A 25,727-nucleotide genomic window follows, 5' to 3' on the forward strand; every position below is an offset into this window, starting at 1 on the left:
TTTTTTCTCTTTTATTAATATTTATATAGCATTATTTTCAATTTATTCACTGTTCCATGTGTAATCCTTTCAGTAAAGTTAAAAACAACAACAGAATCCCATCGCTTTGAATTACCTGCTTTTCTTGCAGATTCCTTGAACTCTTCTTGGATACTAGCCCATTTCTGGGACGCACTAGCTTTCTCCCTTCTTTTAAGTCGTAGTCTTGCCTCCAAGTGGGGTGAAAACTAACTGTCCCAATAGCCACTCACCCATGGGATGCCAGCAGAAGATTACACCTCCTGCTATAGTAACATGCTAGACAGTAAGGATTAAAAACAGGAAACACCTGCTCCTGAGTGTCCCCTTATATTTCCAACAAGACACAGAAGCCAGATGAGAAAGAGAGGAAATGAAAGGAGGACTGTGACTCCAGATGTATTGGTAACCACGGAGCAACGGCAGCAATAGCTGAATGAGGAGAGGTCTTGCAGGTAGCAACGCTGTAGCAAGTTTTATTTAAGTATGCACCAGATAGAGGGAAGAGCTCTGTGTGTGGCCCAGCACTAAGAGAGGCTGCAGTATGAGCTCACATCATACACACATAAAAATCTGCTTTGAAGAAAGACCTAACAAGTACTCAGCTATCGGAAAAAAAAACCTCATCTGACACTCATAGGCACTACAGAAGCATAAATCCATAGCGACTGAGGCTTCCATACTTGGCTCACAGAATTTCTTGTTTTTAATGAAATCTATTCTGTCAGCATCGCCAGTTCTCGAAAGCAGGCTTTCCATCATATGTGGCTCTGCATTGGCCCAGCTCCCCTGTGAGCATGCATGGGACTGAGGGGTTGGGGTCAGATGTGCCTGAAACAATCTGAGCACAGGCAGAGTCTCCTTGGTCAGAAATGCAGCAGGCAGTGAGCAGGGGTTGGGAGTTCAGCTGTTTGCTTTCCCTTCCACCCCCACATCTTGATTTGACTAAGATAATAAAATAAGCAAGTTTTACATGGTAAGGATGAGGTCTAGTTGGGCAGCTCTTGACCATTATCAAGCTGAAAGTGTTTTCCTATTCAGTCACGTATTTTCCCATACTTTGTTAGTCTCCTCACTGTGTCCACTCACAATAAAAGCTTTCCCTGTTTAACCACCCAGAATGCGTTCTGAGCCTTGAGCTTCAGGTGACTTACCCCTCCAGGGTGATAAAGCAGGTACTTTGTCCCTCCTCCCCAGCTAAGCAAATATTAGGAAGAAAAAGATCTTTAGAAATGGCAAGGGTACATCAAAATAAGTTAAAGCATTAAGGCAAAACGTGGAGAAAGGTAAGTATTTCCTCGTTGTGTGAATATGTTTTTTAAAAATAGTGTCTGAAGTACAGCTAAGGAGATAGGGACTGAGTAAATTTTCTTCAAAATAGATTCATATCATAAAAGCTGATAACATTGTACAGTTTAATACTCACTGTAAAAGCAATTTTTCAGTTGCTTAAAATGTCACTAAGGCAGAGCAAATTATAATCTGGTGCTTCCTGCAAATGTGTTGACACAGTTCATTAAATCAGTCATTCTTCTTGACAGCTCTTCAATACATTTCTGGAACGTGACTCTCTAAGTGTACTCAGTGGATGATACACAGGATCATTTGCTTGTTACTCTTACCCATTCCAACCTGAAAGGAGGATTTTAGCCTCATCTTTTGTTCTGTACCTTAAATTCCCACAGAGTTCATTGGAAGTTAATCACCTGATTTCTTTCCTTCTCAAAGGTCCTATGTTACCACTCTTTGTATTTACTCTCATAATCTTATCTTTGAAGAGACAAACCAATTTAAGTCAATTTACATACCATTATAGAAAGGGGTTTACATACTACTGCAGAGAAAACATGAAACTTTGGCAAGATGAAGCTGCTGATACCTCTCTAAAATCTTTTCCTTGAAAGCTTTTCACTAGGACACACCTAGAATAACATTCCAGTTTGCAAGGCTGGGCTGAATCTGGTGAGGTGCTTTCCTTGAGGGCTTTAGAGGCTTTCACATCCCCAGTGTCTGGGAAAGAAATGATCTATCCATCACTCCATGAGACTACATCTATTCTATGTATTTAAAATAATGATATATGAAGGTAGGAGTTGATCCTTCCAAGTGTACACCCTGCTTTTATCTTCAGTGACCCTATTTACAAGCTCTAACATGCTGTTCCAGACAGCGTACAGAAATGAAATAAATGGCTGATTGGGTGTCAAGAATGACAAGTTGACATTTGTTCTCCTCCCATCCCCCCCCAGATACTACCTTTTCACCTGCCATTAGCCTTCAATAAATATCATCAAATCAGTTTTCTGGCTGAGCTTAGTAACAGCCTGTCCTTTGAGTAATTTAGGTTCTCTATGTATAAAAGCCTCTTTGTATTTCTGTATACCTCCAAATCTGTGCTAAGGCCCTCATCCCTCATTCTTCATGCACTTATTGAAGTTAAATTATTTTGTTCACACCTGATAATGTACTTTATTTGCAAATCTCATATTTGATATTTCATTTTTGTTATATAGAAATGTTCCAGATTTAAAAAAAAAAAAAAAAAGGCAAGGGAACATTTTTCTTTTATTTTCTGTTCTCTCCAAAAATAATTAACTTCTTTCTTTGATTTTTTTCCCCTCCTCCAGAAACAGTGTTAATCACATAACATCTTCTGCATTTGTGATTCATACTAAATGTATAATATAACAATGGTTATTGGTATCAATTCTTTGCCCCTGTGTTAGTCAGGTAAGGTAAGATAGACATCATCAGAGCTAGCAAAGGAGATACAATTTCCCCAGCACATGTTGATTTAGTGACGCCAGACTGTATCTATCAAAGTGTTTGCGTTGAAAGAAATTGCACTACATCCTGGATCCTTCATCCCTCTCCAGAGGACTTAATGCTTTCAGAGTCTGTTGACACAGCAGATCTTTGCTAACTTGGAGCACCCTGAGTGAAACGGGTCAAGGAATGCAGCACAAGAACTTCACCAGTGGAGGAGAAAGCGTTGACAGCCAGGCATGGTAACTCTTTCCCCCACGCAGCCACCTATAGAAAACAACAGCCGTGCTCATCTTAGCATAAAAGCTTAAAGGTGCTGCTAAATTCCTCTTCTTAAACAATTCAGTTTTGGATGCATGGCAGGTAGGTAACGCTACAGGAGTATGCAATGTAATAAATAAACGGAGAAGAAATTTTTCTTGCTCTTTCTCCTTTCTTATCATCCCCTTTTTTGTCCTTCCCTGCCTGAGCCAGTCTATCTTCATAAACTGTTGTTTTCATTTGTCTGTTGTAATTTTTTTTTCTTTCCTTTTGTTTTCATCTTCTTTTCTTGGAAACCAATATAAGACTGGTGAGGACCTGCTTTGGAGAACAATAAATATAGATATATGTTTCTTCTGCCTTAGGGAAATATGTTGTCAAAATGTTTAGAATATTTTATCAGAGACTGGTTAGAATTCCGTGGACAAATATTACTGAAACCTCGATTTTTATTCCCAGCATGTACTGTTTAGCAAATAACACTCTTGTCCAACTTCTAGCAAAGATGTTGCAGCTGCAGTTTTCTTTTCTGCCTTTTCTTGTCTTTGTGAAAATAAATCATCACCACTCTGTGGCAGTAAAACAGAGAGGTAACAGTTCTCATCTTTGGCATTTCTTATTATTGTCAAAATAAATACTCGCATCTGTGCAACTTAAATGTGAAATGATGTCTTCTGTTTTTGGAACCAGCAAATACTAACAACAGCAAGCTGCCATCTGAAAAGAAAACAAACAATTAAGATGAAATTTATGCTAAAAATTCTGTATCGCTCAGAAAAACAGAGCTCCCATCCCTGAAAATGCAATGTGCACCTTTACAAAGGAGGTTATTGAGGTTATGATAAAAGTGACTGTGACATTCATGTTACTGAGTTGCTGAGATAGATAGTACCAAACAATATCTTAGCTCCCTAAAAGTGTTAAATGCAGAACTAAAGCAAAAAAATCTGACAGTTGCTACCATGGACTGCCCATTGAAAAAATATTAGAAGAATTGTTAGGGTTTCTGCATAAGAATTTACTGAAAGAACTGCCTTGAGATCTAAGTTTATTGAGAAAGAAAACACCTGGAGATCTGGCTCCACCAGAAGGACTTCAGGACACTGATGAAGCAAAGCATGTTAGAAGCCTGTGGATAACAGTGAGGACCGCAAAGGTGTTTTAAGTAGATCACTGGGGCTGCCCTAAACAAAAGTAGTAAGATCTGAGTAATTAATGTAGGAAATAAGGTTGTACACTGGTCTGAGTACAATTCATGGTACCTGATGCTGAAAGTGCTTCATACTCAGATTCTTACACCGTTACAGCAATAGGGTTCTGCAGATCTTCTGCACGAAGATCTGTTTAAATGTTCTCCATTTTAAGTGCCTCGAGGAAAGGTTTGTTTTGCTTGTATATTGCTAGACACAAAAGCTGCTTAATCCTGTTTGATGTCTCTGAACACTGCTGCAGTAGGGCCATTCAAAAATAATTGATATATGTTTATGGATTGCTTCTTACATTCATTTAGACAAATTAAATCAAGTTCCATCATACAGTCAGTCCAAGAAAACCTGGAATAATATCTCGAGCTCTTCCATTTTCACAAACATCAAAGAAAAGCCTTGACAATACCATTCAGGCTATGCAGCTTGTTTGAATGACTGGCAGAGAAGCAGTACTGGCTGATCTAATGTAATAGGCGAGCACCTTACAGACACAGACAGGCCAAAACAGAGCTCCCTTACTGAAGTATCCTGACCCAATATTGTCAAGAACAAAATGCTGCCATAGATGTGGCAAGAACAAAGACATTTACCAGCCGTTTTTTTCCCCTTTCAGAGTGATGTGTCTTTTCCCTGTCACGGAGGTGCAGCAGACTGTTTGCTCTCTACTGACCCTCAAAGCTGCACTGAGCTCCTAGTCCAGTCTCTGCAGCTCACAAGTAGCTTCTCTGCCACCACCACCCCAGGTCTATGTAATTCATCAGACAGCAAGGCCAGAAATGTGCCAAGAAGGCACTGTCTTTTCTCAGTCATCCACTGTAAACCGTGCGATCTCTTCGGCAGAAAGGAGCCACAAGTCCGCCCCAGGCACAGCTGGCACAAGCTGCACCCAGGACAGACCCCATAACCAGGGATGTGCCAGCAGTTGGCAGCATCAACGCCTTGGCCTTGGTTAGAAGCATTTTTGCCTCATTAAGAATTCAGAGCTCCAGATGCCCCACAGACATCCCTTCATGAATATTTAGCCCAGTTTGAAGAAAGAAAAAGCTGAGGACTCCCAGTCCGGCTGAGGCCCTGGAGTGCCACCTGAAGTTGGATTGTCTTCAGCGGCTGCTGTAAGTCCCCAGACAAAAAAACCCCTAGCGGTAATCACCACCTGTATTTTACATATTCTGTGCTATTTATCAATGGTAGAACAATATTTGTGCTTTTTATAACAGTGCTACACAGTGAATGTATATTTGGTTATTGGTCTATTACAATTCCTCAGTCCTTTTGCATGTTAGGGGATACCTCTTGACATGGCAGCTTGGGGCTTTATCTCACTTTTTTTTAGCTAACATAGGAAAGAGAAGAATTCCTTTTTTTTTTTTTTTTTTTTACTGACAGTGTTCAGATGGAGCTCAACTAGTTTAACTGGAAATACTTCAGTCGAGCAAGGTTACTGCTCCACCTGGTGGGTACAAGACCGGGCTCTGAGGAGAGCGGTGTGCCTCGGCCTGCTCTGCTTCGGCAGCGCAGACTGGCAGAGCTGGGTTTGCTCTCCTTCAGAGCCGGGTCTGATCTTCCTCAGAGCCGGGTATGCCCTCCCTCAGAGACGAGTTTGCTCTCCTTCAGAGCCAGGTCAGACCTTCCCCAGAGCCACGTTTGCTCTCCTTCAGAGCCGGGTCAGGCCTTCCTCAGAGCCGGGTCTGCTCTCCTTCAGAGCCCCGCCTGAGATCTGAGAAATTCACCACACAGGCTTTCCCCTGTCTCATCGCATTGGTGGAGCACCCCCGGCCGAAGAGTACCCGCGATGATGTGAAACACCCTCTTCCTTTGCTGCTGCCGTTTTGTAAACGCAGCTGGCGAATACCGCCAGGCCGACGCCCGGCCTGCCCGGGGCTGGAGGGGACTACAAGCCCCAGGCTGCCGCGGGCCGCCGGGGGGCGGTGCCCGGTGCCCTGCCCGGCTGCGGCCCGCCCCGCTCCGCCCTGCCGCTCCGCGCAGCATGGCAGGCTTCGCCGACCTGAACCTGCCGCAGGGGCCGGACAAGAAGTCCCTGCAGAGCCTGCTGGAGGCCGCAGCGCACTGTGAGTCAGTGTCGCGGGCGCGGCGGGAGCGGGGAGAGCGGCGGGGCCGGCCTGAGGTCCGAGTCGGCGGCGGGGCCGGGGCCGGGGTCGGGGTGCGGTGCGGAGCCGAGCCGAGCCGAGCCGGTGGGCCTGAGCTGGGGAGGGCTGGGCCCGGACAGGAGGGCAGCAGGACGCGAGCGGCAGCTCCGCCAGGCTGGCGTGGGCGCAGCGTGAGTCTCTAGGCCGAGTTTTCGCTCCCTGTAGGCTAAACCCCTCCATCTGCCTCCGTGGCGGGTCGCGGTTCCCCTCGCTCCTCTCCGCTCTCCCCGCTCAGCTTGCGGTCTTCGGCAAGTGAAGTGACCAGGACTGAGGTCTTCCCAGTCCTGAGGAGCAAGGAAAGCTCGTGTTGTGTCTTGCAGGCTCTGTCTCTGCCTGTGTATCCCAGTGTAACAGTTGTTTTTTCCCAATGTGGACCCATTTTTCCGCCTGCAGTTTCTTAGGGCCTAAATCTTTCTTCTGCAGAACTGTTGTACAGCCAGGTGCTGCCTGTCCAGTGTTCGGGGGGGTGATTTGTCTTTGGCAAGTGTATCATCTTCCTGTGGTCCCTCCCGAACCAGACCTTTCTGTCAGTTTTGTCAGCATCATTTTGAATGCTCACCTTGCCTTCTCCTGTAGCTGTATCTTTCCCAGCTCTGCGTTGTCTGCAGTTTTAACAACTATCCTGAATGTCCTTAACCATTTTGCCCAAAGAAAGTCATCAACAGGACCAAACTAGGGCAAAATCTTTGGGGACCCCAAGCCCAAGTATTCATGTTCATAAAGCTCTGCCATCAAGTAAGTGTTGCCAGGGCTGGTGTGTATTGAAAGGCAAACAGAATTTTTTTTTATTTTAAGCCACTTTTAGATGAATTTATCTTCAGAAAAAAATAATGCGAAAGGTAAATATGCATGTGATTATTAATTTTGAGACATTTAAGTGACGAGTGTTTAACAGGTTTCTGTTTGGATTTGTTTCCATTAGTTTACCGGACAAAATATTCTTACTATGTGTTTGCTTTTTCAGTGGGATATTCTGCAGTTGCTCTTAATCATGTCATCGATTTTAAAGAAAAGAAACAGGTAATTTTTGTTGGAGTTGTTTGTTCCTAGTGTGTTTTGTCTTGTAAACTTACATGCCTTATTACATGTTCCCTAATAGCTTTATCTGCAGAATGCACATCTAGACACAAGTACAGATGTCTGCATTTGTAACAGAACTCCCACTTTATAATTCAGTATAATTGCCCTGGAGTTAACTTTTAATACAGTCCATGTACTGTCCCTGGGAAATGGTTTTATTAGCATGGCAAATTTCTTTTTAGGATTGGAACATAGCTTTTGTTTATATTGTAAATTTAACCCATGACATTTTGAATAACTTTGTTTTGTTCTCTTTTAAGGAAATCGTCAAGCCAGTATCTCCTTCGGAGTTGTTTCCATCTTTGCCTATTGTACAAGTATGTCCAATTTCATTCTACGTATTGTTACTCTGAGTTATGTTTTTTACCTTGGTGTATTGGTATATGTGATTTTGTGTATTACATGTTAATCAAAAAAGAGAAATTTTAACAATCAAGCAATGGACAAACTCCCAGCATTGGGAGACTGATATACTCACGTTAGAGTAGGCTCAATTCGTTATTTTAAAAATTATTAAAGCAACTGCTTTGTGTGAATTTTGAATCTTCTTGTAGTTGGATAATTACAGTATAATTATTGAAATTTGAGTTTTGGAAATAACTTCCTGGTTTTGATGGAGCGAGACTCAGATATAATGAACCAAGTCTGTATTTCAAATCACTGATATTTGTTAATTCAGGAACTGCTTTTGCTTGCAGTTGTGGCCTGCCTGGGGATCCATAGCAGATTATAACATGCTCAGTTTTTCTGCATGATTTTACTTTTCTTTATTTCTTTATTTTTCCTTTCTATTGATCCTTCCTCAGAGAAACACAGTAAGTCGTTCTTTGTAAAGGGCAGATACAATATCAGACAGATCAATATAAAATAGGGAAGTGTAACTACAGAGTTTAGAAAATTAGTATAGGCAAGAATATGAACAAGGCACTATTTTCTTTTTATAGTGGACAGAGTGAAAGTCGCCACAAATTTTTGCTTTGGAGTTTTTTAACTCTTTTGTATTATTTTTTTTTTTGTAGGGGACATCTAAAAGAATTAAAGTCTTAACTCGGCTAACACTTGTTGTTTCTGATCCTTCCCACTGTAATCTCTTGGTAAGTATATTTAGTATATTAATTTTCCAATTTTTATTTCTTTTTCTCAATGAATGAAACTTTGGGAATTGTATAGGGAGACCTTCATGGATTTTACAGGACACTCAACAGTGATTTCTCAGCTTGCATCTTTGGCAAATAATGTGATCGTGAAGAGATGCAGACTTACAAGACTGCATATGGATTCTGTTGATCATTTGTCAATATGGGACAACAGTTCTGGTCCTTGGTTCTGTTCTTTGATTTCTGGACTTCTGTGCATAAACTAGAAGACCATGAGCAAGCCCTGTGTCTGTTTTATGTTTTAGCGCTACGTGATCGAAGCAAAAGGTGTAAGTGCCTTACTAGGAGGGTGGGACAAGCCTCAAAATGAGAATGAATGACTTCGCAGGATGGCTCGCAGCAGAGACCCACTATGTAATTGGATGATTATTGGCTTAGTTTAGTACTTTAAAGTGAAAAAGGGATTTTCTTCTCGTTATTTTGGTTGTAATCATTGTGCATAGCTTTGGCATCTGCTAGAATTCAAGGTAGTAATTGTTTCCTCCTTTTGTAGAGATCAACATCTGCAAATGTAAGGTTATATGACATCATAGCAGTATTTCCGAAGACTGAGAAACTGTTCCATGTAAGTACAATCATCTGATCAGTAATGCTCATTCAATAATTTTTAGTGCCTGGGGCTAGTCTGAGTACATGCTGTGTTTTGATTTTATTTCCCATTTTATACAGGCCTGCATGTCATGGGGCTAATTAAGCAACATAGGCTGCCTGGTCAGTTGATGGACTGAGAAGTTGGGAGAGATTGCAGGAGGCTGCAAGGCCTTGAGGTGGCTGCTTAAAGTCTGAAGCATCTACCTCACGAATGGACTTGTATGCCCCTGTGCTATGGTTTCCTTTGTGTGTCTTGTACTCTACTGAGTACTCCTCTCTAGCTGGGAGAGAAAACATCCTTCTTTTTTTCTAATATATACATACTATCAGCATGTAGAAAACTTCTGTCTTGAACTTTAACTTCTCAGACTCTGACAGCTTCCCCAAAACACATTTGCTCTCTTCTGTTAGCACTAATTGTTCCTGGTCCCTGAAATGCCAGGGAAAGTGGGAGGATTTTAAAGTGGAACTAACATCGTTCTGAGAGTTACCTTCTTCCTTTTAGTCTTAGGTCTTCTCTTGGAAGTTCATCCAAATGAATAGCTGATCTCTTTTTCTTTCATTTTTCCTTTTATTTCTTTATTTTAAATCAAAAGAGGAGCATGAGCTTACAAGACAGAGCTAGTTCCAGTTGTCATAGCATCTTATGAACAGATAAAATAAAATTTCCAAAAGTAAACATGCCTGATTAAACATAACGGCCCTTGCTTCATTGCCAGACTGAGATTTCTGGGTTTGTTTAGTTTTGAGTGTTTTGGATGCTCAAGTTGAGTGAGAGAAGCTTCACTTCTGTGACTTCATGATATGTTTGTTACTTTGCCTGCCAAGAAAACCATTGAGGCCGTACAGAAGTAGAGCAGCCTCAGGGGAAATACTTGAAGGGCAGACAATTGCTTTCTCACTCAGATTTTATCCTGGCTGTTCAGAGCAAACTTGCAACTGAAAACTGCCTCCACAAAATTTGTGAGTCTGTGAAGGTGTTGCTGTATCAGTGTTACTGAACAGATGCTGATGTTTGTAGCAGTGGTAGCCCTTCAAGTGTGCTAGTGAGAGAAAATAGTGGGTGTGAATAATTTTCAAAACCTTAGCTAGAACTAATTGGTGACCTTAGCCCAACGCTGTTGTTTCTCACATTGGTTTATGTTAATAGAAATGCAAATATTTTGAACAAACCCCCCAATACTCTGTCACTTCTGTGATTTTAGAAAAACAAGATGTTGCAAGTGTGTTTGACCATGAACTGGTTTGGTCCATTTCTGGTGTTTGACTGAAGACATTTACTATTTAGATGTGATACCTAAATCCAGTGATGTACAGTAATTCTTCAGCCGTTACTAACAGCACCAAGCATCATTTTGTCTTCCAACTTTTATCCATAGCTGCTATATCTTGAATAGACCCTTCCTACCAGAAAAATTCCTAGTTTTAAAACACCATCTGAGGCAGAATGATCTCAGCTTGGCTTGTTGGGTGATAGGTGTTCATTATCTCTGTCTCTCTCATATTTTTAATTAAATTATTCTCAAATACTTGGTAACAGCTGATGTGAGTGGTCTGATCGAGTGGAACATCTGGAAGCAAGTTATCTTTTTGTCAGAATGTTTTTCTTACAAAACCCAAAATTGTGATGGCTGACCTGTTGCAAGCTCATAAATAATAACATTAACTCTGAACTGGAAGAGTAGGTGGAAGCATCCTGTCTCTGTTAGCCTTGGCAGGCAGCAAGCAGGTGTGCAGTTTAAAGCAGTGTGAAGAAGGCACAGGGATTCCAAATGCAAATGTGAATCTCTTTGGAGGAGTGCCAGAATTTACTTTCAAAGAGAGCTTGTTGGTATAAAACGGAGTCTATTTTTTTAAAATAGGTTAAAGCTACTTTCTAGTACTGCTGAGTACCTGTTTTGACACATTAAAATGATATTCTTCTGTTTTGTTTTTCTAAATTATTTCCCCTCCTTTTTGAAAACTTGTCCAAGTACAAAGCAAGAGGCTGTAGAAGAAGGTGAACTTTAAAGAATCTTTCAGAAGAAGAATTCAAGCATTAATTATAACAGTTACAGCTTAATGAAACTCATTTCTGGCTGATTTTATTTTCCTTGCAAGATTTTAGGACTCTTGGGGGTGGGAGAGAGGCAAATAGTTGTAAAATACTTTTGAGGGCCACTCTCCACCTCTTTCTTTTGGTCTCTGGCAACAATGTAAAATCTCACCTCTCAGGTGAGCTCAATTGATTTATCATGTGTTTAAACAAGCACCTGAAGCCAGGTAATCAGCAGGAGCATGCTGTGTTGTTTCGGGGGGAAAGAGCTTGTAGTGGTTTAACCTCAGCTGGCAGCTCAGCCCCACACAGCTGCTCGCTCACTCCCGCCCAGTGGAATGGGGGAGAGAATCACAAGAGTGAGAGTGAAAAAAGTCGTGGGTTAAGATAAAGACAGTTTAATAGGTAAAGCAAAGGCCACACACGCAAGCAAAGCAAAACAAGGAATTCATTCACCACTTCCCATGGGCAGGCAGGTGTTCAGCCATCTCCAGGAAAGCAGGGCTCCACCATGCGTAACAGTTACTTGGGAAGACAAATGCCATCACTCCAAATGTCCCTCCCTTCCTCCTCATTCCCCCAGCTTTATATGCTGAGCATGTCATATAGTCTGGAATATCCCTCTGGTCAGTTGGGGTCAGCTGTCCTAGCTGTGTCCCCTCCCAACTTCTTGTGCCCCCCCCAGCCTCCTCGCTGGTGGGGTGGGGTGAGAAAGCAGAAAAGGCCTTGACTCTGTGTAAGCACTGCTCAACAGTAACAAAAACATCCCTGGATTACCAACACATAGCCCCATATTAGCTACTATGAAGAAAATTAACTTTGTCCCAGCCAAAACCAGCACAGGGCACTCTCTCATGTAAGGGTCTGTATTTTTTATTTTTAGCCATATTGTGAGTTTTGCTGCAGTTGGACATCCAGCTGCAGCAGTATTTAAGCTGGCATAAACAGCTGCTCATTTCTGCAGGTCCGTGTCTGCTCTGCTGGTGAAGCTGCTTGCTTAGCTGCATGGCAGTTTGGTTTGAGGAACGTGCTTTTGGCTGAAAAGCAACTAGAGTTTGTGCCAAGTTACTCTGCAGGCAGATCCATTTTCCCACTCTGATTCAGCATTCAGCTACGTGGATAGTAGTGCTGGCACAAAGATGGCAGCTGTGCTCTGGGCAGGCCAATGCAGATAGCGACTGTTTAAGCTGACACTCTTGCAGGTGGTGGTGGTCAGTGTGTTAGGAAGGAAGCAGGATTGTTGATGACACCATCTTCATTGCTTCCATGCTGGCAGCACTTTGAGATGGGGAGGGAACCCAAGCATGTTTCTTGCAAACTGCGTGAGGTGAAAGACTTCATCCTTATGCGTTCACATTCAAGGCAGATTTGTGTGTTTGTCTTTTGTTTAAAGATTTTAGGTTTTCTAACTCTCTTTGGAGAGATGTGTCAATTTTGTGGAGGTATGAACAGGGAGTCTGGTGCAAGTGACATTACATGTGGAGGTTCAGCATGTACCTCTGGCTCATGCAACTCGCGGATCTTTCACTGTTAAGGATAAAGCCTTCTAGGGTGGGTCTTGCACCACAAATTAACTTTATATTTTAAAATTGGCTGTTGGTAACTCAACATTACCTTGAGAGCATCATCTTTCTCACCAACAATTTGGCATTTGGATTATTCTCCATAGAACAGGATTTTTCATGTTTTTGTAAAAGAAATACATGACCAGTGGAGATGTGCTCTAATTTTAGCATGGCCCAAAACAAGTCTGTGCCCTCTTGTCACGAGCCAGGGAAGCTTTTCTGTGACCCAGTGTGGCAGTGATATGTACTGAAAGATGTACTCAAATTCTCCAAATAATTTATATCGTCAGGGGTATGAGGAAGTTGTGTTTGCCAAGATAATTGTAGAACATGCTCCTTCTTTAAGTCTCCCAAGAGGATTGTTTTGGGCTGCAATAGGAGTGCCTACTCTGTGCCAGTAATAAGGTCTGTGCCTGTTGCTTTTCAAAAATTTTGCTGCTTAAGATTTCTGACTGCTTTAATGATATTAGTTGATTCTGCCTGCTGTTTGTAAGCAATTAGCAGATGACCGGTGTCTAAAAAACTTTCTTATATAAGTCTGAGGATGTAGTGAAAAGCAAAATTCCTAAAATGTTTGCCAAATATTTCTTCAGGCCATCCAAGCAGTGGCGAACGTATTTATTTCTGGCTGTCTGGATTTTCCCAGCAGATGGGGCTCTTGCCTGCAGTGTGGCCAGGCAGGCACTGGGCTGTGCAACTGCTGCATATCACTTTCTGTATGAAGTTTTTGCACTTCAGGTCCTTTCAGCAGGCAGGGTAACCTTAAGTTGCCTGCGTGTGTGACTTGTCCAGGAGCCAAAGCTAGGCTGAACATTGGAGTATTTGGAGAAATCTCCTCTCCAACTTTCCACGGACTTCCTCCTTATGGGGAAGTATGACTCTTAATTTTGTTTTCCTTGGTGGTGTTTTCTGAAATGTTCTTGTCACTGGAATCCTGTAGATATCCTGGGATTTGGGTCACTCGCTTTCCCACTGTGCTTAATTTGCAAAATGGAAAAATGTTTTCCAGTGTTTCTGGAGCTGATTAGGAAGGCTTGTTTTCTCACCACATAGGGCAACTTGCATGTTTCTGATGTGTATTCTCGCTTTCCTTCATTTTCAGCTTTCTCTCTTCCTGAATTTCCTGTGGCCTCACTGCCATCTCTTCTAGGATATGATTCAGAGCTATTTGCTTTGCGCATGTTCCCATAAATCATCTCTGTCTAGATGGTGGTTTGTACTCCACATAAGAAAAAGGGTAAAGCTGGCTGTAGTAGGGCTAAACTTACACATGCAAGTCTAAGTCAATGCAGTAGATTCTAACTGCGTCCTGCCTAACAGAGTTGGTAAAGGTAGGGCCTGAAGATAAAGTTTAGTCTGAATGGCCTGGTAGAGACATTTTAACATCAAAAACTTTGTGGTTTGCTGGATCTCTGAATTGCCTGCATGTGGGCTGTGGCCCTCCTGCCTAGGAGGGAGTGCTATCAGCAGCTAAGAAACATTCCTAAAGCTGGGCCTCTGCTCTTATCTCCATCCAAATTTCATGTGAACAAACTGCTAGAAGACTAGTTTGCAAAGCAATAGCCTGCCCTGCGTTAGAGCAGCCCAGCCCTGGGACTCCTCTCAACCCCCACCGCTTTCGTGCCGGTGTAAGGAGGGATGAATGGTTGGCGCCTGGCCCAGGTGTATTTGGAGCAGTTGCTGGCATGTTTCTGAATGCAGAGAGTTCCCCTACAAGTAGAAAATTCCTTTTCAACTTCTTCAGCCTATTTTATCTTCTTTGTTACAATGCTGCTTACAGACATTAATCTGGCCCTGTGTAATCATCTTTACAGGGTAGGCATACATAATTCCTACATATCTTGTGTTCATGAGATTATATGTAAATCAAGGGCTCCCTTTTGTGTGCACTTGATTTTTCTCTGTATGTCAGTGTGGAGATTCTCCACCCTTTGTTCATTCCTTCCATCTTTTAATACAGGCTGTAAATTGTGGTGTGAGTTCAAAGCTAAGCTTTTAAACTATAACCTTCGGTGCCATCTTCAGCCTCTTTCAGAGATGTGGCTTTCAGGAAGGGCTGCACATTCCCCACCCAGCCAGGAAAGTGAGGCCCTGTGGATTGGCTCCCAGTACTGGGCATGTGGCACCACCAGTCACTGTCTAACATTCTGCCTTTCTTTCAGTCTTTTCTCAGTTGCTTCTGGTAAAAATAATTAATTGTGAAAACAGTTGCTACACTGGAATTAGAGAGTGATGGGGTAAGAGGCAGTTCCTGGGCTGTTCCCTTTGTAAACAGGGGTCCTTCATTAGCTGTGAGTTCTTTTGCCAAAAGCTGCCATTGCTTGTACATGTGCTATGTCAGATAAAAACAAAGCAGTAAGTCTTGCCTTTGGGTTGGTCATTATTTTATTGGAAAAGTAGTTCTGTAAGTGAGAGAAGGCTTGGGTTGTAAGTCTGAAATGCTCACGCTGTGCACCTGTAGCCCTGCTGTTTTACTGGCATACCTGCAAGGCATAGTACCTCTTCATTTTAAAACTGAACTCACCCTGCAGAGACGTTTGTTGCATTAAGAAATGAAGGAGAATATTAGTGCGCCTAAAGTTGGTTATGCATTTTTTGGCATATCTAATAATCTGTTCCTATTTCTTTGCTGTAGATTGCTTGCACAACTCTGGATGTGGATCTGGTATGCATAAATGTAACAGAAAAGCTGCCATTCTACTTCCGAAGGCCCCCTGTGAATATGGTAAATTTACATCTAAATTGTTTTCTTGCTGTTAAATTCTGTATTTAATGTCAGTCTGAGTTGAATTCCCTACCATTTCCTTCCCACTGTTCCCATCCAAGTGGTTCTTTTATTTTCTTGCATAATGTATAGTGTTGTTTCAGATGTCCTTCACTTCAAGGCCTCCACTGCAGCATTTAATACACAGTGATGTATGTTCTTTCTTTTTCTCCTTCCTGTCCCCCACTTAAGAAGGCAGAAGTGGTGTTCCCAAGGAATGGAAACAGAGCCTTAAGGCCGCTACTGTGCTAAGCAGTGAGATGTGGTGTGATTGCTGACTAAGCTGCTTCCCAAACCATAAGTGGTACAGCTGTGTCAGAATAGATAAACAGCCCCATGATTTAAAAGACAGGAGAATGTGAATGACAGTGTTAATTTGGTACAAGGGTGTTGTGCCAGTTATTTGCAGGACAACTGTATTGAATCCATACTTAGACAAAGGAATGTCTTGGCAAATGAACCAAATGTGGAATCGCTAAATATCTGCTGTGGGACACAAGATGACTATCAGCATGGATCAAATATTTTGTTAATACAATTCTGCCTGCTGTTGGTGGTTTGCCAGAAAGCTTAATCTGAACATGCTCTTAGGTGAACTAGTTTTTTCCTCTGAGTATATGTCAAGGTTCATTCCATATGGGCATTCTTGGCTGATGTAGTCCTTAGTGCTTAAAAATTTAAATTTGGAATTGACTAGAAATCCTACTTACTCTTCTACAGAAAGTTTGACCTAGAATAAAAATTAAAAATTAACTAGAATTAATCCCGAAACAGAACAGAAGTAATACTTTGGAATTTACTATAGACTGGGAATTTCAACATTCCACTGGGAATAACAATTTTGTATGAAATGTTGTCTGAAAGTACCCTAGCTGCCTCAAACTCCAGCAGCTGACCCAGGTGAGGAGCTGGGTGGCTCTTGGAGCCCTGTGTTTGGAAGCATTTTCCTTACAAGCTACTCCTCAGCTTCCATACTCCCAGCTTCAAGGCAGTCTGTCTGTCAGACTGGTTTTGTGCATCCTGGGGGCAGTCAGTTTTGGTGGTTGTGATGCCAGACAGACAGATTGGCAAGCAGCTGAAGTGGTGGGGATGAGGTTAAAAATCTGCTTGACTGGAAATTGGTGTCTTGCCATCACCTGTTTTGGTTTTGATAAATTCAGGCTTCTCTTCTTGTCTACAGATGTTGGACCAGTTCTCTGTAAAACTTTTGATGTATACATAGCTTCTGTTGTGCTTGCACGCAGAGGTTGTGCATGGATGGGAGCTGGTTTAATTCCATCCATATTCAGTTACTGGACTCTTAGAGTATTAACATTGCAGCATTTTTTAATAATATGAGTATAAAACACAGAGTAACATTTTGGGCAAATGTAGTATAGGCCATGGAACAAAGAACTCCTAGCTTTGAATTGTGTCTTTATTGCTAACTCACTGTGTCTTATAGCAAGCTGCCTAACCTTTCTCTGTGTGTTTGCAAAAACAAGAATACTAGGCTTTTGGTGAGGTACTCTGACAGATAGAAAAGGATTTTAAAGCAGGTGAAAATATAATCAGTATTACTGTTTGGAACCTCTCCTGTAACTCACTGTTGTTTAACATTGTCACAAATACCAGAGTATGCTGTGAGACAGGAGAGAAGGGTCCTCATTGCTGCTTTTATGCAAGGACAAATTCCTCATCTGCAAGGTGTGGGTACTGTGGGAAGCAGTGGTCTTCCTTACAGCAGGCTGTGAGGCTAGAGGAGGAGAGTCCTCAAAATTTCAAGACTTGTTTCTGACCAGCAGTGGTTACCTGTCTTCTCAACTCTGTGATAGTGAAAAACCAATTACAACTAATAAGTGGCTGGTATTTCTTTGTTTGTTAAACCTCATTTATCTGTCATCCCAAGAAACAAGTACACATACCTGGTGTCCAGTGAAACCTTCCGCCCCGCCGCTTTCATGCTATGCTGTGCTCTTGCTGGAACAATTCCGCCTTAATTTTTTCATATATAACACAGTTAAACTGAGAACAAGCTACATCAATAATAGACAGCAGTTGTTAGATTGTTATGCTTCTCTCCTTTTGATTTTTGATCACTCTTTCATGCGAAGGCAATAGATCGAGGCATTTGCTTTGAACTTCTTTATGCGCCTGCCATCAAAGACTCCACAATGAGAAGATACACAATTTCAAATGCGATCAGCCTGATGCAGATCTGCAAAGGAAAGGTAAGCTCTCAAAGTGAAAGCAAGCTAATTAATTCAGTTCAAATTCTTCTGGAGTTGTACAGACTGAGCCATTTTAAATGAGTTTGACGCTGGGGTTTCTGAAGCTGTGACTGAATCTTTGCCTACTAATACAAGGACACAATTATTCTAGCTCCAGATACTTCCAGCCATGCACCACTGCATGCTTTCTTCTTAAGTTGTCAAACTGTTAGGTTCTTTTTTCACAACAACCTATCTGTTGTTATGATATGCAATACCCAAAACAAAAGGCGGGGCTGGGGCGAAGCGCCAGAGATCTAAGGTTTGCATTAGAACTGAAGTCCATGCATCTCTTTAAAATCCCCCATTTCATATTTCTGATTGACCAAAAGCTCTTTTTTGATAGTATACCCTGAATATGGGGGATAGAAAATAATAAGAAAAAAGTAGAAATGTTGTTTTGTTAAGTGGTTAGTAAATTCCCAGTGTACAAAACAGACCTAACAGCTAGCTGGCTATCAGCCAGGGCTTTGCTGCAGTCAGATCAACTGCATTCTTCCCTGCTACTGAAACCCAAGGAAGAAGTAATGCTTGCAGCTGAGATGCCTCTAATCCATTGCTTTCATACCTTACCTCCTCCCAGGCTATCAGTCTAAGCTGCCTGTCATGCTAGGTCCTCTCAGGCCATGTTTTTTTTTAACAGGGAAGCATATCATAATACATATCCAAGTCTAAAGAGATTGTAGCTCCCACCATCTTTATTGGAAACAGCCTTTGCCACGCTTAGCTAGTCCAGAGAAGCCAAAATTGGCATTACCCTGCAAATCTAGTCTGAAGTGGGATATACAGCTTGGAAGGGCAATTAAAAGCAGATCTGTCATTACCTCAGTTCCCCTCAGGCATGGCAGTCTCTTTTATAGAACAGCAGAGTGGGTCAAACAGATTAATTCCCTTAGTGCTACAGAAGAAAGTGAGTATTTGCACAGCCTTTCCTGAGAAGCCCAGCTCTGGGAGTTAATTGCACAAAATACTGACTTGGAGATAAGGTACATACACACAAAACCCCTTTCCTTTGGGATTCCTTTTTGCCAGTGCTTCTCTTTCCTCTGTGCAGTTAAGGGTGTGCTTCTCATGCCGTTGTTGATTTGGAGAGCACCAGTTGAGTTGGCATCACAAACGGAGCGAGCGAGACGTTCGGGTGCTCAGTCTGTGCACAGTGCCCTTTCTTTCTGCATCTGTCAATCTAGTGCATCATCTGTGCCCGGAAGGTAAATCAGCTGGAGCTGGGCATGACAAGTTGTTGTTAGACACTGGAAGAGCACTGCTAGCTTGTCTTTTATTTTTTGCTTTTATTTTTTGCATCCAGTACCTGTTGGGCCAGCAGAGATGGTCATTAGCCCTCACTGGCAGTTTGTCTCCATCAGTTATGTATAGGCCTTTTTTTTAACAAGACATGGGATGGCTGGTCCATAGACTGCTTGCATTGGCACCTGGCACGCAGCTCTCGCTGTCTGTAATCTATAGTTGCTGAACTTGTAGCAGCTTTTGGATCCTTCTCTTCCTCCTCTGTTGTAGTAGGGCAGAGAAACTTCCAGAAATGTACTGGTGTCCTCAGCTGGTGTTGAGCGGAGTCTTTAAAACATGTTAAAATGTGCAGGGAATGAGGGAGGGACTTGCCTGCCTTGCCAGACAGAAGGCGTGCATAGCCACAGTCCCTCACCTCCCATGTTTTGGTAACTGAGTGTGGGTACTGTGCCTGAAGCAGTGTACTGAACAGCTGCTGTCTCCTTTACCTGGGGAGATAATGTTTTGCCTTTGAGTTCTTCCCTTTAGCCCTTCCCTTGGATTTGCCTTTGCCTGCCTCTCCTTCACTTGCTAGCAGTGTTTTCTTGCCTGCTCTTGTCTTCTCCTCCCATCTTACCCATCCCCTAACTAGAAGCCAGTTGCCTTTGATCCAGGCAGAGCATATCTCCAATGCACAGCAGTGAACCATGATCCCGCGCTCATTCAAGATGGCTTGCACAGCTGCTCTGGGAGCTTCTCTGAGCCTGGGAGACAGGCGTTGGTTGCTACAGCTCAGAGCAGGGGATTTGAATTTTCCCAGCAAACTCTTGCAGTCAGCACCACTGAAGCTCAAAAGCACCCTTGGGATCCATAGTGCAGTCATTTTAAAGGTGAACTATGCATAAAGAAATGTCCTAGGCTCCGTCATGATGTGTGCTGTTAAGTCACTTTGATGTATGTATTGCTTCTGCTTCTGGCTTTCCTTATGCTGAGGCAGAGTTGTCTGTCCCATCCTTTCCTCCTCAGCACATGAGGAAACCTTGGGCACAGTATGAACAGGCAGTCGTTTCCATGCAAATAGTTCTTTTACGTGTTGAATTCCAGCTGTGTACAGAGCATTTTCTTCCAGTGTCTGCCCTGATCTTTGTGCTGGGGAAGTGGCAGGACAAGCAAAGCAGTGCAGCGAAGGGATCAAAAGCCCCACCTTGTAACTGGAGGTGGTATGATGGGTTGGTGGTACTGACAGCAGAGAGGGAAAGGCTTTCTCTGCCTCAGTACAATTCTCATTCCCACCCACTCAAGCAGGAATTCCCAAAGCCTTTTATTCAGTATAATAAAAGGTGCAAGGAATTTTTTGCTGCTGCAAAGTTTTCACCTGTACAAAACAGTCTCCCCCTGGGTGAGCATCCTTGGAGGTTTAACATCAGAAGAGTGCTGGCAGCTGAGCTGTGGTATCTACCAGCCCCTGAGCAGTCACGTACCTGTTCTGCAGAAAGCTTTTGGGAGAGAAGGGAGAAGGATGTCTCTCTGCCTGGCGATTTTCACAGGGGTGCCAGTGTTGAGGGAAGTGAGTGTATGGCATGAATTGGCAGCCAGTGCCTAGCTGCAGACAGGTTTCCCGAAATAGCGGGAGTTTGATTAAGGCCAACATGAACGCTGAGGTTAGGATTGAATTGCACCATGACACAGAGTAAGCTGAAAATTTAGGAGCACCAAACTGTCTAAAGGCACTATCTGTAACCTGCTTCTGGGGGATCCTGGACTCCTCTTCTAAGTCCGTTTCTATTACAGCTCAGGCTGAGTTGTCCTTTGTGTGGGGCCTCTTTCAGCTAGTGTAAATAAAGGGGGCACTTCTTAACACAGTGTGTGCAACTCTGCATTTCTTCTTTACCCTTAAGGTCCCTTTAAAGTCCACTATGAGAGATACAGGCTGATAGGTGCTTGCTTAATGCCATTACTCTGACATTTTACTGCTTAGCCTGTCCCTCTAAAAGGTACAGTGGTTATTCAACTCACATCTGTCTGTGAGACGTTTGTAACTGCAAGGGAGGGCTTGTCCCTGTGCCCTTTTCTCTGTAGGGGACAGGGACATAACCTGGGTTTATTCCCCAATTAAGATCCACACCCTGCTAGATTTCACTTCATCTGAGAGCATCAGATACTTTGATGTTTAATTGGGCTCTAAGCCTGAACTTAGCTAATGCTTATAAAGTCTTTGCTGCTGGCTGATTTTTTTTTTTTTTTTTTTTCATTTCTTGATGGTGTCTGACAGATGAACGTTTATTCTCTTTTGTTTTCCAGAATATTGTTATATCTAGTGCAGCTGAAAGGGTAAGTCCCAGATGTATTTTTTTTTTTTTAAGTCAGAACAATTTGAGGATTTATCTGTGGCTGAAAATACAGCTTTAGTTATATATTAAACATGTAAAAATTGTAATTTTAAATATGATTACCATCTTGTAAGGTTTTTTTTAATCAATCTGTTTTACCAAAGAATTGTATTGTGGAGTTTGGGATTTTTTTTTTGGTCTGGTTGGGTGGGGGTTTTTGTTTGGTTTGGTTTGGTTTTTTTCCTGCTGTGATATTTTCCATGACAGTTTTCTCCCAGATGGGGACTCTGTTTTCCAAAATAGCAGTGTTTGCTTGATTTCTTAGTGCATCTTCAGCAGCTTGCTATTATGTAGCATTTAACCTTGCCTTCCTGATAGCCCTGTCCTGCCTGCTCACACCCTGTCAGCCTGTGAGAGGGTACATGCACATATCCAACTTTCTTTGTTTTGTTTTAGCCTCTAGAACTACGAGGTCCTTACGACGTGGCTAATCTGTATCCTTTTTCCAAGTCAAAGACAGCAGTTAATAGTAACATGTGAAAGTTCAAAGTGGTTTTGAAATACTTCCGTCCTTTACACTCCTTGAACTTTATACAGTGATGCTTGTTGGTGACCAGTGAATCAGAGCTCTCAGTGGGTGTGGAAGGTGCAACAGGTCATGGTCATGGGGTGGCATGAGCAGTCACTGTAAATGGTAATGTCTTTGTTCAGCTACAGATAAGTTTTGTTGTGATATGCATTGATACTGTGTTGGGTGTAAGTGGAGAAATGAATAAAACCCATAAAAATCTATGGAAACTGTGAACCAAATCAGAAATTATTACTTATGATCTCCAAGGTGCCACATCTTTGGCAGAAGCAGCTATAAAATCATATTTATATTAAGGAAGAAAAATTTCTGAGTTTTCCAGTCCTTAGTTACATATGTGCTGTTAAATAACTGGTTGTGTTCTAGAAACCAAGAGTGTCTTATCTCCCCTTCTTTTTGGAATTCAGATGCATTTTTACTACTCCCTGCTCCCCGCCCCACAAGCATGTATTTGAACTGTCCCTTGAAGGGGAGGAGTGTGCTCTGAATCGTGAGAACCATGTGGGAGGGCATGCAGCCTGGAAGGATTTTATGCGCAATGTTTCCTTCCTTCTTAAAAGAGCAGTCAAGCTCAACCCAAATTAATGTACCTAATCTGGTGTCATCCCTGCTCAAGGTGGCTGGGAACTTTTCAGCATAATGCTTTTGTATTCGACAGTGCCCTTTCCCCAAAACTAAAGTTTTCAATGGGATAATTTTTCTGCTTGATTATGCGTATAAAAATGTTCCTGTGTTGACAGACTTTTATTTTCAGAAGTACAGCTTCTTGTCTGGAAAAAAGCAACTTTGCCAGGAGCCTTCCAGGAGGGCTGCTGGGGAACTGCAGCCAGGAGAATTGGGTGCCTCAATTTCCTGCCTCTGGGTAACCTTTTGCAAAATGTCACTTTGAGTTACAGCTTTGCTAATTCCCAGTTATTTGTAGAGTGAGCAAACGTATCATGCAGACAGACTTCCCTATTCTGTTTGTTCCTTTCTGTGTGTTTTGATCCTGAACAAAGGTGACAGAGGTTTGCTGTTTGGCCTGTCAGAAAGTGAAGCCAAGGCAGCTGTGTCTACCAACTGCAGAGCCACCATACTTCATGGAGGTAAGTGAAAAGCACACGCAAGCTTGTTTAAGTAACGTGCATTTGTTAAACTAAGTTCGTGTTAATGTGTATTTTCCAAAAGCTCCAAGACCTTATAGAGCAAGTCAGCTTGGGGTTTTATCTCCCTTGTGCAATGCATGAAGAGGAGCTTGTGTGGCAAGGGTAGTTTGTTTTCCCTTGTTGCCATGTTAGCAAATCAGTGGCTGAACTGACAGTGCTGTCTGTACTGGAGTACTCGCTTAACTACATTAACGAGTCATAAACTGTTTAGCCAAAACAGAGATCTGCCTGTTGTGCTTTGTAGTGAAACTATGTCTTGGTTCAGAAAGGGCTGAATGCTGATCTCAGTGACATCAGCAGAAACTATGTTATTGACTTCAAGAAGATTGGGATGCATGTGTTTTGCGTTTACCCTCTTTCAGCATGAGTGCAGAAGCAACCTTTGCCATGTCCCTTTCTGATGCTTCTTTATGTGGTCTATTTCTGACTTGCTCTTCATTGTGGACCACTTCAAACCTGATGCAAAATCAAATACCCTGAGTGCTTGCTGCTTAGAAAAAAATGTTTCGTATAGTGTAGAAAGGCTTGAAGTGTTTTGATGAAACAAAACTTGCTTCCTTATGCTCTCAGCAGAGGCAGCTCACAGTAGCTCTCTTCTACTTGCCCATTTTTAATATTAAGAAAGCGGAAATTCAGTGTGTGGCCCCCTACACTGGAAATCAAAAGGTTTTCAGTTGTATTTTGTGTCCTGGTGTCAGCGCAGCAAAGAGATGCCACAATTTGTGTTCTAGCAATCAGTTTAGACCCTTGCTTTCCACTGTAGCACCAATTTCTCCATCTCTACCCTCCCTTTCACATGCTTATTTATTGGTTTTTAGTGTCTCTTGATGTTGGGGGGTTTTTTGTTTATTCTGATGGCAGTTTAACTTTGTGACTGGGTAGTCACATCTAGCTCTTAATTTCTGCCTCTGTCAAAGTTTCTTGGGTAGATATGATTTCTAGTCACCTTCCCAACAACTTGAGTTGCTCTAAGTTTCAAATGCACAGTAGAATTTGGTTTGCATCTCTTGTTTCAGTAGAGGTGGGTCTTGAACCTGCTGTAATTCACAGCAGGTGGCTTTGATCTCTTGGAGAGGGCATTTCTGGGAACAGGGTCCTCCTCCAGCCTGCTACTCATCTACATAGAGACAGTGTATTGGAAGAATTTTTGTCAAGTTCATGTGGAATTTCTCAAGACCATCATCTATATTATCTGTGAAATTAAATAGCAGATGTCGTTTCCCTGCCCCCAAGGAATACTGGTCCAGAATAAGTCAATATATTTTGGCAAGGTTCTTGCAGAGCCTCTTTACTAACTGAGGATTTGTAGGGAATACCTTCTACCTCAAATTTTGCAAAGAAGCCTCCCACGAGTAGTAATGAAATTGGATTGGGCTCACTAGGTTGTTTGGCAAACATGTGAGGAGTTTGATAACATCACACGGTAGTATTCTGTGGTAATGCTGAGGGTTCTGTAAATTAAAATATTCTTGAATACCGTAAAGACACTTACTTGGTATGTATAGGGGAGCCTCTGCCAATATAGCTGTGCCAGCATAGTCTGTTCAAGAATCCTGGGGTATATGAATACTTTTTTTCTTTTTTTTAAGAACAGTATGTTTTGCTCAGAAATGCTTTTGACAATGCTTCAAGAATGTGTCCTTCTGTGACTATTGAACTGATTAAGCCTGGTTTCCTATGGTTTTGTGTGTCTGGAGCCCCTCAACTCCTGCAGATCTCAGTTTTCCCTTATGTTTGCTGTAGTTTACACCCACCATCGGATTTCCCCCTTTAGTTTCCTCACTCCATAATGCAGCTTATCCCCAGCTCCTGCCCATGCAGGTTGCTTACCTGCTGTGTGTGCTGACTGGCTGGCTGTTAAACATGTTGAATTGTGCTTTGGGGCGTGGACACCTGAAATGAGGATGCATTAAATGCATTAGTGTCATTTTTCTTGAGGTACTGCAGCTTCTGTTTGTATATTCCAGAAACTCGAAAGAGTGCCTGTGGGGTAGTGTACACAGTGAAGAAGCCTCGCAAGGTTGAGGAGGAAGAAACACCACTGCCAGCCTGCAAAAAAGTTAAGACTCAAGCTTGAGGACTGAACCAATTGTCAACAGAAGCCTCCATCCTATCTCTACCCAGTGTTGAGTCTTCCCCCACCCTCCAGCTAGCCCAGTTCCTCCCTTACTATTTTATTTAGCCTGGAGAAGAATTATTCTTCCGGTGTTCAAGTGAGGAAAGCTGTGGGAATGAGACTGCTGAATGGAGTTCACCACATCTGAAAGGTCATGCTGGGCTTCTGGCCAAGGTCAGAAGACTGCCTCTCCACCCTGTCTTAGGTCTTCTGGAGTTAGTGCAAACTCAACACAACATTTCTAACTTATGGAAACTTTCAGTTGTACAAGTGCATTCCTTTTTTAATAAAAATGTTTCTAAAAACGCACACCTTCAAAGTCTAGCTCTTATGGTTTCTCAAGTTTTAAACACATCTCTGTACTAAACCTTAGAACTGCAAGCCAGTAGATGAAGTTTACCTTCACTGGCCTGTGAAGAATAATAGTGCAGTAAAAAAAAAAATCTGCTTCCCATTCTGTTTCATGATCAGTGGCTATAAAG

The 25,727-nt window shown here is 42.4% G+C and overlaps 1 protein-coding gene across 2 annotated transcripts; it reads left to right on the plus strand.

The window, feature by feature from the left end:
- The first annotated feature begins 6,187 nt into the window (after window positions 1-6,187).
- On the plus strand, window positions 6,188-25,554 carry RPP30 (ribonuclease P/MRP subunit p30). 2 transcript variants are annotated; one of them, XM_052799577.1, is made up of 11 exons: window positions 6,188-6,322; window positions 7,365-7,420; window positions 7,741-7,797; window positions 8,500-8,574; window positions 9,131-9,202; window positions 15,464-15,553; window positions 17,686-17,802; window positions 21,367-21,396; window positions 21,852-21,889; window positions 22,990-23,069; window positions 25,097-25,554. In XM_052799577.1, exons 1-11 carry the CDS (start codon window positions 6,241-6,243, stop codon window positions 25,204-25,206), a joined length of 807 nt encoding a protein of 268 aa, XP_052655537.1. In that variant the 5' UTR covers window positions 6,188-6,240; the 3' UTR covers window positions 25,207-25,554. The 2 variants fall into 2 exon arrangements, 1 of the variants encoding a protein (XP_052655537.1); XR_008236958.1 differs by lacking the exon at window positions 25,097-25,554 and having other exon boundaries at window positions 21,852-22,846; window positions 22,983-23,069.
- Window positions 25,555-25,727: the final 173 nt, after the last annotated feature.

The sequence above is a fragment of the Harpia harpyja genome, chromosome 10 (genome assembly GCF_026419915.1).
Source record: "Harpia harpyja isolate bHarHar1 chromosome 10, bHarHar1 primary haplotype, whole genome shotgun sequence".
Taxonomy (NCBI): Eukaryota; Metazoa; Chordata; class Aves; order Accipitriformes; family Accipitridae; genus Harpia; species Harpia harpyja.

Excerpts from the sequence above, each read along its gene's own strand:
- RPP30 (XM_052799577.1), top strand. The coding sequence starts at position 6,241 with ATGGCAGGCTTCGCCGACCTGAACCTGCCGCAGGGGCCGGACAAGAAG. Across the intron at positions 7,421-7,740 it reads ATTTTAAAGAAAAGAAACAG|GAAATCGTCAAGCCAGTATC; the intron begins GTAATTTTTGTT and ends TTCTCTTTTAAG. Across the intron at positions 17,803-21,366 it reads TGCAGATCTGCAAAGGAAAG|AATATTGTTATATCTAGTGC; the intron begins GTAAGCTCTCAA and ends TTTGTTTTCCAG.